At 39.3% G+C, this 15,551-nt stretch overlaps 3 protein-coding genes across 3 annotated transcripts; 2 read left to right on the top strand and 1 right to left on the bottom strand.

Annotated features, from left to right (window-relative positions):
• Positions 1–169: 169 nt before the first annotated feature.
• ccna1 (cyclin A1) lies at positions 170–2,624 on the bottom strand. The gene is made up of 9 exons (XM_065256641.1): positions 2,471–2,624; positions 2,161–2,310; positions 1,898–2,087; positions 1,710–1,825; positions 1,359–1,582; positions 1,086–1,290; positions 886–999; positions 638–771; positions 170–563 (listed from the first exon to the last, which is right to left on the bottom strand). Exons 2-9 carry the CDS (start codon positions 2,308–2,310, stop codon positions 512–514), a joined length of 1,185 nt encoding a protein of 394 aa, XP_065112713.1. The 5' UTR covers positions 2,471–2,624; the 3' UTR covers positions 170–511.
• A 5,735-nt stretch (positions 2,625–8,359) lies between these two features.
• Positions 8,360–12,561, top strand: LOC135741725 (serine-rich and transmembrane domain-containing protein 1). The gene is made up of 2 exons (XM_065260500.2): positions 8,360–8,593; positions 11,851–12,561. Exon 2 carries the CDS (start codon positions 11,870–11,872, stop codon positions 12,200–12,202), a length of 333 nt encoding a protein of 110 aa, XP_065116572.1. The 5' UTR covers positions 8,360–8,593; positions 11,851–11,869; the 3' UTR covers positions 12,203–12,561.
• Positions 12,562–14,142: 1,581 nt separating this feature from the next.
• On the top strand, positions 14,143–15,532 carry rfxap (regulatory factor X-associated protein). Its single transcript, XM_065260499.2, has 3 exons — positions 14,143–14,698; positions 14,863–14,973; positions 15,065–15,532. Exons 1-3 carry the CDS (start codon positions 14,330–14,332, stop codon positions 15,158–15,160), a joined length of 576 nt encoding a protein of 191 aa, XP_065116571.1. The 5' UTR covers positions 14,143–14,329; the 3' UTR covers positions 15,161–15,532.
• Positions 15,533–15,551: the final 19 nt, after the last annotated feature.

The raw sequence follows: 15,551 nt of genomic DNA, 5'->3' as shown, positions 1-15,551 counted from the left end.
AGAGGGCGCCATACTCCATTTGTTTGACATTGGCAATTTATCCAGTCTATGCACTACGCAGGCGTCATAGGTCAAATTTCACATATTCCCTGGGCTCTAATCCGTGGCCTTTGCCTTGCCAACCATTTAAACATTTGAGTTCTGCATTTAAAAACTCACTACACAAGCATTGGCACTTGTTTCGTTTTATTGAAGCAATACATTACAATCAGGCACATGATATGGGTACAAAATATTAAAATACAGGACAAAGTAAAATTAAAGCAGGGAGCGATAAAAGCAATTTGCTCTACTCAGTCCAAGTACAGCCATCAGACCGACTGCATGTCAGACTCAAAACAAGTCGCCATTTTATTGGTTACTTAGGTTTTAAAATAAAGCTATGATAAAAATCACAATTTTAAAGTTTAAAAAGTCACATTTAAAAACATTTCATTCGGTATTTACAAAATATTAAGCGCTGCAGTTATTTCATTGGCCTTGAGGAATCCATATGGTCACCATCATAGCACTACGGTAGAGGCAAAGTCTCCACGGGTTCAAGTAGAGACACACCACCATACCTTAAAAGACAAGTCATTAAGTAAACTGTGATTTATAATTTATAAAGAATTTGTACACAAGGGGTCCTGCTTACTTGGAGCTTTTGAACTTGTCCTGAATTGCCCTTTGGGGTCGACCAGCTGCACCAACATGGAGCTTGTGAAGCTCCTTCAAACATGGGCAAATGACGCTCAGAGAGTAACCAGTAAAGGCATACAAGTTCTCAGGCTGTCAGTGCAAAAACCAATGGTGGATTAGAAACAAGCTTAAAACATACACCACTAAAGCATTAGAGCTAGCAATTGGTTTCTCCAAATAAAATGCCGAAGACAAATAACTCACCCACAGAGCCCCATTTAGAGTATAGTTGGCCAGACAATAAGCTGCAGCAGCAATCTTGGATGGTAGATACTGCACAAAAGGATCCACCTCAAGCAGGCTCAACTCTGAAAGATACTATGGCACAGGGAACAGAAAAATCAATATCCAATTCAACAAGTCTAACAATTCACACCATTAAAAAAAATAAAAAATAGTCTCACCAAAGCCAGGTTCACAGTCCTGGCACAGATACGCTCTTCCAAATTGTACTGCATCAAAAACTGAAAAGTGGTGGGGGCCGTCATGTCAAAAGCAAGCACTCGGAGCAGGTGCTGCTCCATCCGAAGCAACTGTTTCTTTGTGTAGGTGTCATCGGTGATGAACACGAACTCATCCAACTCTGGAGGATACACCTCCTCATATTTCCTAATCAGAGAAAAGAGGTTTTAATTTGCAAGTAGAATGCACTTTACGGACAATATCTAATCACTTACGCAGCCAGGAGTATAGCAGCCGTTCCCACAAGCTGCAATTTTCCCCTTAGCACGGACATGCATGACAGAAAGCGGTCCATGTAATTTACGGCCAGGTAGAGGGTCTCCGAGCACAGCTTGTACTCCTCACCCACTTCAACCAGCCAGTCAACAAGGATAACCCTCATGGAATTGGTTATGTCCGGCTGCTTTCTCATATAGCCGGGTTTTGGCCTGAATTTAATCTGAGGGACAAAGCATGTTACAAACTTAAAAGCAAAGACTGCAAAAGGGGTTTAGCAGCACTGAAATTTTATTTTTGGCCAAACCATCCCTTTAAGAAACTAAAATGTGTAGCCCATATATACTAACTTCACATTCACGGAGGTATCGATGGATGTCCTCAGAATATTCTGGGACACACAAGATGTCCTGAGAAGCTGCTTCCTCTTCTGGCAGCGACTCCATGGAAGCATCCAAGGATGACCCTATATTAAATTTACTTTAGTTCCTGATAAAGGTATAAAAACGGACAATAACTGACAAATGTGGTGTAATACCTGAGCCAACATCATTAACTGCATCATCCAGCAATAGAAGCTCCGAGGCCAGCAAAAACGACTTCGGTTGTTCACTTGACCGCGCGTTCACAGGCTCAGCCACGTGGACGCCAAGTTCAACTTTAGCCTGGCAAACGCGGGCGTTATTGACAGGAAAATCATGCAAAGCTGGGGCATACTTGGATGGAACCTTTAATAATATATAAAAGGACCGTTATGTTTGTACACAGAAATTATGCAATATATAATCCTCTGTAACGAACCTCTCCAAATACTCGATTATGCTGATCATTCTCGCTCAAAACGCCAAGTACGACCCTTTGGCCGGGCTTGTGAGCGCGCATGGCGTCCACTCTCCCCAAACCCATGATGTTGTTCTGACTGGAAAGAGGAGCGAGGCTTCGGGAACTCATCTTTAAGATAAATCAGGAGAAAGGTAATTTAAGTAACCGTTACCACCACATTCAACATACATGCACTAATAAAAACATATCAACAATTAGATACATGCACGTGAAGAGATTCAGCACGAATAAATTGCAATTAATTGAACTTGGTAAAAGAACAACAAACCTTGGGTTTTGCGCTAAACTCCTTTAAAATCCAATAAGATGATTGAAGTGCTTTGAACTTGACCGTCACTTTAACTCTTTTATACGCGTACGTCGACGTCCGTGACCAATCGAAACGAGACTAATTAACACATTGGTATTCAGCCCTGTTGCTTTTCCAGACATTGCAAATTAATGCTAATGAGGCTCATCTTGAGGATCAGTCACGTGAGAGTGTAACCATAGGAACTGCGCACGCGTTTCTTCATTACGCACAGGGGGCACTGCTCAGCTTTTTGACTTTAAGCTCCCTCACTCCCCATAAATTAAAATATTTTAGAGTTTGCCATAACTAGAAATAATTATGCGTTATAAAATATATATAATTTTTTTTTACCTGTTTTAGCCCAGTTGGAAGTTTGGTTAAGAAACACTGCTATAGATGAGTTGACGTAGCTTAAAGTTAGCCTAACTTTTTTAACATAAAGATTAAATGTTCAAATTTCTTTGCATATATAAGTCTAGTATTTTTAGGTGCAGTAATTATTCCACCATTTTAATTTTTGCAGTTCACTGGTGCAATAAATTACTTTCCAAAAGTACAAATATTTCATGCAGGTTCTTACTTGAGGTTAGTTCATAAAATCCATCTGTATAATAATTATGCAAGAATTACATACATGCCTGTTTTTAGAAGACAAAGCAGTAACACTGCTGGACTGTATTGCTTGACATTTAGCATAAAATATACCCAGATTTACAGTTTACAGCTGTATGTGTGTTGCCCATTTAAATCAGAATTCAACAGCTGGGAAAAAGAGCAATTCAATAATGGGAAAAACAGCATTTTATGTAAACAGAAAATGTTGGGAAATTGCAACATTTTTAGTCTTAACTGAAAAAATCTGTCATCGTGTACCCATCCTCATTAAGTTTCAATACCGTCTCACAGTCATCATTCACATTCATTTCATGTGTTTCCCTACAGTGAAAGTGAATCGTGACCGACACTGCCAATCCATAACATTCCATTTACAGAGTAAGGCTTCAGTCACACCAAAAGCGCTTTAAACGCTTGCAAACGCAAGGCGCGACGCACTGCCTTTTTTAAAAAAAGAGCAGTGCGACGCGGCTTTTCATATTGCTAAGCAACCACCGAGTCAGCTGTCTTGTCAATCAAATATTGAAGCGTGAGTGCCCTTTTGCTGTTAACTGTCATATCAGCAGAAACTTTAAAAAGAGGACGCTTGCTCTGACCTTGTTTGAGGGTGAGAGGTGCACAAACACACAGGAGAGAGTGAGCGAGTGGTGTCCGGTTCTTCAAAGCAACTAAACTTCCATCACCACAACGTAAGGCCCGCCTCTCCCCTTATTCGATTGGACAATGGAAAGACACGAATGACGTCGGGCGCTTCTCCGCTCTCAGCGCTCCTTCAAAAACGCGTGCGCGGCAGGCGGCAAAAAACCGCAAGGCGCTCGGCGCGCATAAACAGCGCGCAAACGCGCCCTGCCCATAGAATATCATTCAAAAAAGGCGCCTGCAACTGCCATAAACGCTATTGGTGTGACTGGCCCCTAAAGGAACTCTTCCTGTCTTAACAGAATCAATGTGTTTATTCCTGGGAACAGGCTCTGTCTGGAACGCATGAATTCTTTCCTTACCATCCCTGACAATGTTGTTTCCTCTTTGTCTGGTCAAGACAGACATTTCAACAATAATAGACAGACAGAGGCTGCTAACTGAGATCTCAATAAGATACTGTGGGTAAACAAACATCTTGACATAATACACAAAGCCTAGAGCTGGAGATTAAGTCTGTTTGCTATAGTTGGGGGATGAAATAATTTCATAATGGTTTATTTTTTCCAGCTTAAGTAAACCCATATGGAATTTCTGTAGTTTTTATGTGTGCGTGATCAAACCAAAATGCCAAAATCAACAGCTTTATTAGAAATTACCTTGATGTCATGTGATAATTTATAACATGAATAGTGTGGAGATGGTTGTAAGTGTACATTTCAGAGGGCAGATTGAATTGGGCCTTTGCCATTCTATTACTTTGATGTATTGCAGCTGACAAGCCGTAGGCAGCTGAGGTTCAGCAATAAATTTCCACTTCTCATTTGCTGTAAACTGTCAACGGCAAGTCTCCTTATGGCGCAAAGACACTGCAGAGCTAAAGATGTAATGGAGTTTGATGTAGTAAAATAAGACAAATGGGGTGATTAAAAAGGGATTTAAAATAACTCAACATCGAGCAACTAATTTGAATAGGAGACCTTTAAAATTTTATTAAATGAACTGTAATGAGGTTTTATAAACAGTCGTGGACAAAAATTAGTTTGCAATGTTTCTCCTTTTTATCTTTTATAAAAAAAAATAATGAAAAATATTTGAAAGTGGGGGGCCACATCATAAAAATTTTTTTTTTCAAATACACGTTGGCCACAATTATTGCACCCCCCCCCCATTTAATACTCTTTGCTACCTCAATTTGCAAGGATAACCGCTATTGTATTAGAATGTCTGAGTCCTGCATTATAATGTCTGATAAAGGTTGAAGAATGAAAGGCAAGTGATCTTAGATTTTTCCTCCATACAGAATGTCTCCAGCCCCTTCAAATGTTGCTGCTCTCTCCTCTTCGGTGTACTCCAGTCATTTTCTGTATGGTTCAGGTCAGGGAACTAGGATTCATTGCCAGACTCTTAGGAAGTGTGGTAGCAGCAACCAGTCTGGTTTCAAGAGCGGTCACTCCACCGAAACTACACTGCTCTCCGTCATTGAAGCCCTAAGACAGGCAAGGGCAGCCTCCAAATCATCTGTGCTGATGACCCTCAAGGCTATAGATTCAGGTCTTACCTCTCAGGTAGGTCATTTAGAGTATCCTAGGGAGGTGACATCTCCGAACCCCAATGTCTCAGTACTGGGGTACCTCAAGACTCAGTGCTTGGACCACTGCTCTTTTTGGTATACATGAAATCCTTGGGCTCTGTCATTCGGAAACATGGATTTTCTTACCAACTAGGATTCATTGCCAAGACTCTTGAGCGTGTGGTAGCAGCAACCAGTCTGGTTTCAAGAGTGGTCACTCCACCAAAACTACATTGCTCTCCGTCATTGAAGCCCTAAGGCAGGTTAGGGCAGCCTCCAAATCATCTGTGCTGATGAACCTCAAGGCTATAGGTTCAGGTCTTACCTCTCAGGTAGGTCATTTAAAGTATACTGGAGATGTGATGTCTTTGAACCCCAATGTCTCAGTACTGGGGTACCTCAAGGCTCGGTGCCTGGACCGCTGCTCTTTTCGATATACATGACATCCTTGGGCTCTGTCATTCGTAAGCATGGATTTTCTTTCCACTGCTATGGGGATGACACATGCCTGAGTGACATCTCACTCTGGATGAAGGATCATCATCTCCTGCTGAACCTTGCAAAGACAGAACTCCTTTTCATGTCGTCTGACCCTAAGATTCAACACAACTTTTTCTATCTGGGCATGCTACACAAGTCCTAATCCAGGCTCTTGTCCTGTCCAGACTGGACTATTGTAATGCATTATTGGCCGGCCTCCCAGCTTGTACAACCAAACCTCTACAGATGATCCGAAATGCTGCTACAAGAGTGGTCTTCAATGAGCCAAAGAGGACACAGGTTACAGTTACACTGGCATCAAATTCAAAGCTCTGTTCCTCCCCTTTAAAACCACCACTGGGTCAGCGACCCCTTACCTTCAATTGCTTATACAGACTTATGTAATCCCCTCACACACACTTTCAATTGTTTTACGTTAATGAAACATATTTTTTAATTGAAGCTCAAAAAGAGAAACATTGTGGATTTATTTTCACAGCTTTTCATACCAAGGTGGTCTTCAATTGTAGTTTATTTTTGAGAGAGCTACACAATAGAAGACAGTAATATTGTATGTGGTGCATCACTGCTTTGTCAGCCGTGTTATTTTTATGCTGTCATAAATAAAAACACAATGACATTTAATGAGGACAGTTGTATTGAATTACGGTAGGGGTCAATTGTAATTACCCCACACAATGGATTAAATGTAACATTGCACCCAAACAGTCCTCAACAGATCTGGTGACTGAAGTGCACAGCATCCAGACAGTTATTTATGTTATATATCAATAGGCTATTTGCTTTATTCAAAGTGTTATTTTTTTATTATGTATGCCTGTATGAAAGAGTGAAAGCTGCTTGTTTTACATGACATGTACACAGTCCTCTTAGACTTGTATTACTGTGCAAATGCCATCATCTGAGCTGAGAAGAATTTGTTCTCCGTGGATTGCGACTCTGACATGCTCCGCTGTGTAAACCACCAAATAAAGCTTAGAGTATTGCACAGGATAATCCTGATTGACACGTTGCCTTTTTCTGCCACAAAGCTCCTTTAAATATGACATTCTAGTCGAAACCAATAGAGCAGACGCCGGGTTACCGGATGATTCAATGCCAATGCCACCCTTTCCCTGCAGTAAGACCACAGTCTAATCAAAATGATTCAGGCTGTGCTCGAGTCAACTGGCATCTGACCCACTTGCATGTGTTGGGAATAGACAAACCAAACACTTACAGCAGAGCTGAATCACTTGCACCCAGGGAATAAGAAACCTCAGATTTATACAATTTTATGGATTAGAAGAAAAAATCAACCAAGGCGGTGTTCTTATCAAAACCCAACAGCGGTCTCTTATGCGCCTCAGCGCTGGAGCAATTATGGAAGCCCAAAGGACAGATTCAAGCACAGCAGGGTTTGAAATCGGTACTCAAGTTCCCCAGTGGGCCCATGGGATGATACTGGTGGAGGTGTGCCAGTAGGAATAGATTGTCCTCTGTCTCCCCTTCCATGCAAGACAATTATAAGATGAATAGTTTAAATAGTTAGTAAAGAGAGTTGAATCTGTAATGACTGGTAAGCCGAAACACAATCAATCTTTATAACTTTATAAACAGAATTTATGTCACTCATCCCAGACAGCTTGCAGCAATCCAGAATCCAAAGGAGGTCTGCCATCTTCAGCGCACAGAACCGAAAAGATAAGACATTCCCAGGAGGCATGACGCGTCTGTCCTATTGACATGCATAGCTTTGCCCCACTGCTTCCAGTCCAAGATCCGTGCATTTGCCAGCCTCTCTGTGGGAAGACATGTCATAAATTCGGTTACTGAGATAACAAATCACAAGATTAAATCAGAGAGAGACCCTATTGTGATTTTCTGAAATGCAGTTAGTCAGATCGCCAATGGTTTGCACCGTTTTATTGATAAAATCAAAAGCCTTAGTACATCTTTTCATTTGCAGTTGCATTGTAACAAATCTGAAATACAGAAATTATTCTGTACTAAATCATTTATAGGTTCAATAAAGGCATTCGTGCTTGATTTATAAAGCAGAACAGTCAGATATGGACAGTCCTCATATAATAAAGACCTTGATGTTTCATCTGTGAGAATAAAGCCTGATGTTTGCAGCGTGACAGGCCTGTCCTCTGTGATGATGATGATGATGATGAGGGTGATTATTTCTATCAGATATAAATGACTGAGCACAGCACCATGGAAAAATGACAAGATCTCGGAGTGATCGCATTGCACCAAAAAATATTGAAAACAACCTTGCTTTTGTCGCTGGTGTCAAAAACGGCACCATCTGCAAGACAAGCTAATATCAAAAAGGTATTCAAATGCTAATTGTAGTCATTGAAAGGTGGATGTGTCACCGCATGACCTTTTTTCGGTGGCGATCAAACGTCTTTAATTGAAAAATGAATCCACAAAACGATCTGAAGGAAAAAGAAAGACTTATATACGTCAATGGAGATGAGAGAGAGAATGAGAAAGGGAGAGAGATGATAGGAATGAAATGAAGCAAAGTGGGAGGGGGAATTTAGAGTACAACAGCTGGACAGTCAATATCAAGCCCACTGTTGAGACTCGGCGCATCAGACCGAACACGTTCACGTCTCTTCCTCTTTCACACTATCAGAACAGACGAGAGTGGCATCTATTTGTCCGAATGTTTTATAGTTGGAGAAAACCCATGAGGAATTCACAGCAGGACAATGAGATGAGCGCTACGGATAGCTGTGTGCTTTAGTACGACGACACTCTTCTGCATACTAAAGGTCAGTAGTTTCTTTGATCAATGCTTTTATCAATATTACAGTCTGAGCAGGATTTTGTGTCACAAATAAAGTTGATCATTATGTTTTTTTATTCAACGTTAAACAGCTGAACTATTTTAACAGTCATGAAAAATATAAAGAACTGATTTAAATGGCATTCTGGGTAAACTTCTAAAATACTGTGTGTTATTTGAAAAAAATGTATATATATATATATCTTTTGCAGTTATTTCATATATATATATTTAATACTCTTCATTAATTGCTAAACTATTTGGAAATATATTAAAAATGATTGAAATTTAATTAAAATGTAAACATTCTTGGAAAAATCTGTAATTATGTACTGATAATAAATAATATATAATTCCAGTCTTCTTAATGAGAAGTTGCACTGATATTTCAGATGAAACGCTTTAAAAATAGCTAAATTGTTTAAGAATAATGCATTAAATGATTCAATTATCCTGACATGAACTGTAACCACAGTAGTGATTTTAAAATAACACATTACAAAAAAATCATCTGCTCATAAGTCATAGTGAGCATTGAGCAGGCACTTTATAAATATTTCAGACACACATTCATAATGTCATCATTGCAGTCCTTGCAAACTCTCTCTCTCTCTCTCTCTCTCTCTCTCTCTCTCTCTCTCTCTCTCTCTCTCTCTCTCTCTCTCTCTCTCTCTCTCTCTCTCTCTCTCCATCATCTCTCCAACATCCTCTGTGGAACTCTTTGTTTGATCGTCATTGTCTTAATAGCCACATTCCAGTTGTAAAAGCTCGCCTGTAATGAAATCTATGAACAGAGATTACAGAAGAGACTGAAATTACTCTCCTTGAAACTGGAAAAGTGCACCATAGAGAGACGGATGAATCACAGGAGGAATCCAATGATATAAATTTCCTCTGGGATTTCACTTATAAATTGAAAAGCTGTTGGGGGTCACATTAAAGGTAGAGTTAAGTTGGGTGCCAGCTGGATTTGTAGAAGAACTGACTGTTGATTGAAGAAAGGTTCTTGGGAAAATAAGTGTGAGTCCCCTACAGTTGTTTCAATTTAAAGTAGGATGAAGGAAAAAAATGTCTTTCTCAGCATGCATGCTCTCCATCTATCTTTTTATGACTCAGACAGAACGGAGCTATAAATCATTATTTTAATAAAAAAAGCTTTGGACACAGGCTCTCTGGGCTTATTTTGCCTCAGACATTGTTGACTCACGCGAAAGTGCTTCGGTGACCAAAAAAATGCATCGGACAAACAAATACCAAGTTTTGTGTTATGAGGTGGACCACATCCTAAAAATACTTCTCTTGGATTGTGCAACATCTGTGTGCAATATTTGAAATACTCAACGCTGGGAAAAAATACATATCTATAATACCATTCCAGCACAAACGGAAATGTTATACCTTATAAATAACGCTGTTTAAAAACAGTATAGTGATTTGAAAAACATGTATAATGCATAATTAAAACATGACACACATGGCACACAGAAATCAGATGTCAAAAATACAGCACAGTGGCGGCCAGTGACTTCTTTTGTCAAGGGCGCTCGATACGAAGTTTGTCACAACATGTATGTAGCCTCGTAATTTCAAAATATGCGCGTCGAGTGAACCTATGTGCATCACGTGGCTTGTCAAAATAAGTGCCTGCTGCAGACGCATCTAAAGGGTTTATAATAAAAGAGACGCTCACGTTTGCCAGATACTCGCATAATCTCATGTATAATCAGAGTTTACTGTTAAGGGAGTGTCTTGCGTGTATTTTGTGAACGTGAGCGTCTCTTTTATCATAAACGGTTTTGACGCGTGTGCAGCAGGCTCTTATTTTGACAAAACACGTGATGCACATGGTTCACATGACACAACAAACACATATTTTGAAAACACGAGCAACACACATGACACTCCAAACACTTATTTTGAATTTGTGCCCTCGGATGAGCAGTCACGAGCCGCCACTGATATAAACACTAATTTGCTGCTATCTAATAAATTGACAGCAAAATTAAACAGATTCCCGCACACCTGACGTGACCTCGGCTGAATTATGCCTGTCCCAGAGGAAAACTAAATTTGAATCATGCAACTACCAGCTTGTAAATATGAAAGACTTTCCAGCTGAAAGCATCAGAGACGTCTGGCTTGCTTCTTGCGTATGCTTACATTATAGCCAACAAATAGTTCAGTTGTGTTAATAGCGCAAAAGGCCAAGGGTTTGAACCCAGCCAGACTGCAGATCACTCCGGGCCGGATCCGCACCAGATCTGATAATTTCCAGTGCTGATCCGGCCCAGAGTCGTCTGCTGTCTGGCAGATAACACACATGCATGTTTATTTGTAATCCACTGTAAGTCACTTGGGATAACAGCATCTGCCAGATCCATAAATGTGACAATTGTATCAGATGTGAATGTGTAAATCGGACTGTAACAGACAATAGTGTAACCTTTTCACTCTTGAAGTTAGGGTTTGTGTCGTCATCGGATGTGACAAACCCTTTTATAAACTTGTGAAACAAATTCTGAGAAGGTAGCAAAGATTGTAAAAAAACATTTTTGCATTGCAGTTTTTGATAGGGACAGCCTGCCAAACAATAGATTTGGCATGTTGCTCTTTTAAAACTCTGAAAGCCGTGACATTTTCCTGCACAGGTACTGTTTGATCTATTATTTATGAGCCGAGTATGCAGGCGGCGTAAACAACAGAGTGACCTTCAGTGTGTACCTCTGAGCCAGTGTGACCACCCCAAAGTCCTAATGGACCAGCTGTGGCCCTAACAACAACACCCACCAGCTTACGAGTTCACCGATACGCACGTTGCCTGGTTACAAAAAGCATAATTAAATGTGATTATCATCCACTTCACGTACAGTCTGAAGTATTTAAGTGTTCTGGTTGTTGTTGTTTTATTAAACGGTAACAAAATCAAAATTCATCACAAAGAGAGATATAGGACAGGTATTAGGAAACCGTTATGTGTATGTGTCCCATGAACTCTGCTGGCCTGCAAAATATGAGATTTACTGGGGTTAAAATTTCATGAGTGTTTATAGTTTAAAATTAATTCTGTTGGGTATTTATGCAAGGTCATCTTTGACTACAGCACTTAAAACGCACTTTAAAGGTTTTATATCTTAGCTCTTCAAATATACATTGAAATCAAATATTTCATAACTATTTTAAAAAAATATGTATTGGTTGGTAAAATAACTTAATATAAATGTCTATACTCTCTCTACCCAACAGATTTCCAAATCCCACAGAGATGTCTGGAATGGACGGATCACTGGATGAGATAAACGGCACTGAATTTGACAGCGAGACTGTCCTGAGATTCAGCCCTACATCGGTTTCAACAGGGGCGGCCACTGTCTTATACAGCCGGACTGCGAATGTGTATGTCTACATCTCCATCTTCCTCAGCTTGCTGCTCTTCCTGCTTACCCTGTTAATCATTGCTCTCCACAGGCTAAAGAACCTCATTTCTTCCAGTTCTTCTTACCCAGAATGCAGCAGTGAGGCGGGAAGCTCCTTCACTAATATGGAGATCTGCAGCGTTTCCTCACAGAGATCAGCTGTTTCATCACTGTCCTGCTAAAAGACTGACAGAAAGAGAGAGCTTTATCACACTCATCTGTGAATTTATTTTGATCTTTTATAATTCTTTAAGCATTTTAGATGTGATTTGGTATACATAGGTAAATATTTATCATCATTATTATGTGTTGTTAATATTTTAAGATGCCATTAAATAATTTAGTAAACAATGTAATACACAATTAAAATGATTCCTTTTAACAACCACAGACAGATTAAAATTTAATAGGTCTAAAGAATCATTATGTAAGTCTTGTATTACAATTTTGAAACATTGTAATACCTTTTGCATGTACATAATATACTGTAAATAGTTAAAACTGTCATACTGACATATTTCAATAAAGTATGCATTGAGAAAAAAAGTATTACATATTCTTTCACCACACACAAACCTCAACGTGTTAACATAATATCCACTGAAACAGTAAAAGTTTGGGTAATATTGGATGGCTCTTCTTCCTTTTCAAATACACAATACATTTTTTTTTATTGAAATAAGGTTTATGCTTTGAACGAAACAATACAACACACATTTTAAAGACCAGGATGCAACAATCCCAAGACACATGATCGTTGAATTATTCAAAGATAAAGTGAATGGTTTTCATAGCTTTTTATATAGCATATATCTTTTAAAATAGGTAGATAGATAGATAGATAGATAGATAGATAGATAGATAGATAGATAGATAGATAGATAGATAGATAGATAGATAGATAGATAGATCTTTCCATAACATAAGAAAATGATTTCAAAGCCTGGAATCTGATGTAAATCTGAGAGCAGAATGACGTCATGAAAGATCATTAGCGGAGACTTTTGAATGCTTAAATCTTCTAAGTTCTACATGTGAATGCTGTCAAATTTTGTGCACACTAGTTTAAAGATATCCTTACGTCTAACATATTCATACTTAAAGGCGGAGTCCACGATGTTTGAAAAACGCGTTGGAAAAGGAGACGGGCCGACTACCAAAACACACTTATAGCCAATCAAATCAAATCAAATGCCGAGTTGCGTATGTGTGGGGCGGGTCTATCAACAGAAGGTCCAGATTCTATTGGGGTAGGGGCGTGTTTGTTTAGGTGATTTCAAATATCAACATTGGCTTTCAAACATCATGGACTCCGCCTTTAAAGAAACAAATCTATTTTGATTCCATGAGGATGGTGGCCGTTTCTCAATCCGAAGGCTGCAGCCTGCGGAGGTCGCATATGCAGGCTACATACGTCATCAAGTCTGGTTTACCAATTACCTTACCAGTACATTCGGACATCATTAGCATATTACAACAATATTTGATAAACTAAAAATAATAATAAACGTATTGTTAATATTCTAAAATAAGACAGTCTCTTGATGACGTATGGAGCCTTGAAATGCGACCTCCGGAGGCTGCAGCCTTCAGATTGAGAAACGGGCATAGCGACGACGTATTTTTAAAGCCAAGTTAGCGGGACACTGGTTCCTTTGCTAAAAAGCTTATTAAGTTTTTTATTGAAGAATTGACAATTATAATATTAACACTACAAAAGTGATCCAAATGTAAACTGTCCGGAAAACAAACAAAAATAACTCAAAATTAGATAATTTAAAAGAAAAAATAAAGACATTGTTGCTAGCCGGGGGGCAATGTTATATTAAAATATTTTATTATTAAAATAAAATAATTAATCATGTTTGTGTGAATTTGTTTGCCCTTCCGATAAAAAAGCCTATTAATTTCTCCCATAGACACTTACACGTTTTGTCCAACAAGATAACCTTCACAGATAAACACAATTTTTATAAATTTTGAAGTCATTTTTATTTCTAGTAAACGCTAGACTTGAAAAAAGTTGTGTCTAAATTCTGTAGGGGTCCGCTTGTATGTGAGACTGTGCTGTTGTATGGTGCCACTAGAGGGCGCCGTATGATCTGATTATCTACAGTCAGTGATGTTTTTCTTCGGTGGTTGTCATCACAGCATTGTTGTTTTTACTCAAAGGGGATACTTCAGGGATCACATGCGCTCTCTTCCTTAATAATAAACCTTTTCAACGCTTTAATTTTCATTTTATACTAAGTTACCGAATGCAGAGTTCACAAAAGTGAGTGATCTGATCGTTGGCCCTGACTTAAAAAATGAGTGAGAGCGTCCACGCTGCGGGAAAAGACGGACAAACCTCCGGAGCCGCGGAGAGCAGCACCACCATGTCGGATCCGGAGAACTTGTCGTACGACGCTGACGATCCCGGCGACGAAAGCGACGTGCTGGATGCGTCGGACGCGAGAGACGGAATGGGCAGCCCGGAGGAGCTCAACGACGACGAGACGTCCGGAGAGGGCGAGAACGTCCCGAAGACCTGCATCTATGACGGCTGCACGGAGACCACGACACAGGTGGCAAAAGCCAGGAAACCGTGGATGTGTAAAAAACATCGTAATAAGATGTACAAAGATAAATATAAGAAGAAGAAAAGCGATCAGGCCATGTCATCTGGAAAAATGGAGGTAAGATTTTGGTGGACAAGCTGTTTAAAGTCACCAAATTCAGAAATTATCTACAACAGTACTTTTAGATCTTATTTTGTATGTATTAATTTAATTCGTGCCCTGATTATGTCAAATATTTTCTTATAAACTTTTGTCTGTTTGCATCTTTAATCGTTTCGTAGGAGGGATCGGAGGAGAGGCCTGTCTCTGTTACTAAGCAACGGCTGGGTACTATAGGAGACAGACCAGCCAGACCTTCCCTCATTGAGCAGGTCTTAAATCAGAAGAGGCTGGTATGTAAATCACTTTAAAAAAATAATTTTTTTCAAGTATCACTGAACTGCATTTAAGTGTAAGTTAATGTTGTTTTGTTTTGGTCTGTAGTCCCTTTTGAGGAGCCCAGAAGTCATCAGCTTTCTACAGCAGCAACAACGATTGCTGACCACACAGAACCGTGGTCAAACCCAGCAAAACTACTGAAGAGGTTTACCTATGACTGTTGGGGATTTTAATGCAACCATGTTTCAAAGACATTTTAAATAGGGAATGTTGAAATGGAAACTGTCAGCATCCGTCACCTGCACCATCATTGTGCATGAGCAGTGGAGACTCTTTGACAAATCATCAGCTATGTTTACTGTGTGAAATACTACATCTAATGACATTTTAAAGTGGTTTTAAAATAATTATGAAAATCATACACAGTGGCAGCTGTTGTAGAACCCATTTTATACTAATTATTGTTTTAAAATGATTAAATGTATTTATATGTAATGATTTTATAACTTTCATTAGTAAGTGCAAACATTACCATATCGGTAATTAATGTACATCCAAATGTGAATCATGTGATTTCTGAATAACAATCTAA

This window comes from Paramisgurnus dabryanus, chromosome 10 (assembly GCF_030506205.2).
Source record: "Paramisgurnus dabryanus chromosome 10, PD_genome_1.1, whole genome shotgun sequence".
NCBI classification, from domain to species: Eukaryota; Metazoa; Chordata; class Actinopteri; order Cypriniformes; family Cobitidae; genus Paramisgurnus; species Paramisgurnus dabryanus.
Note: the sequence above shows the minus strand (reverse complement) of the source record. Positions and strands in the feature narration are given on the sequence as shown.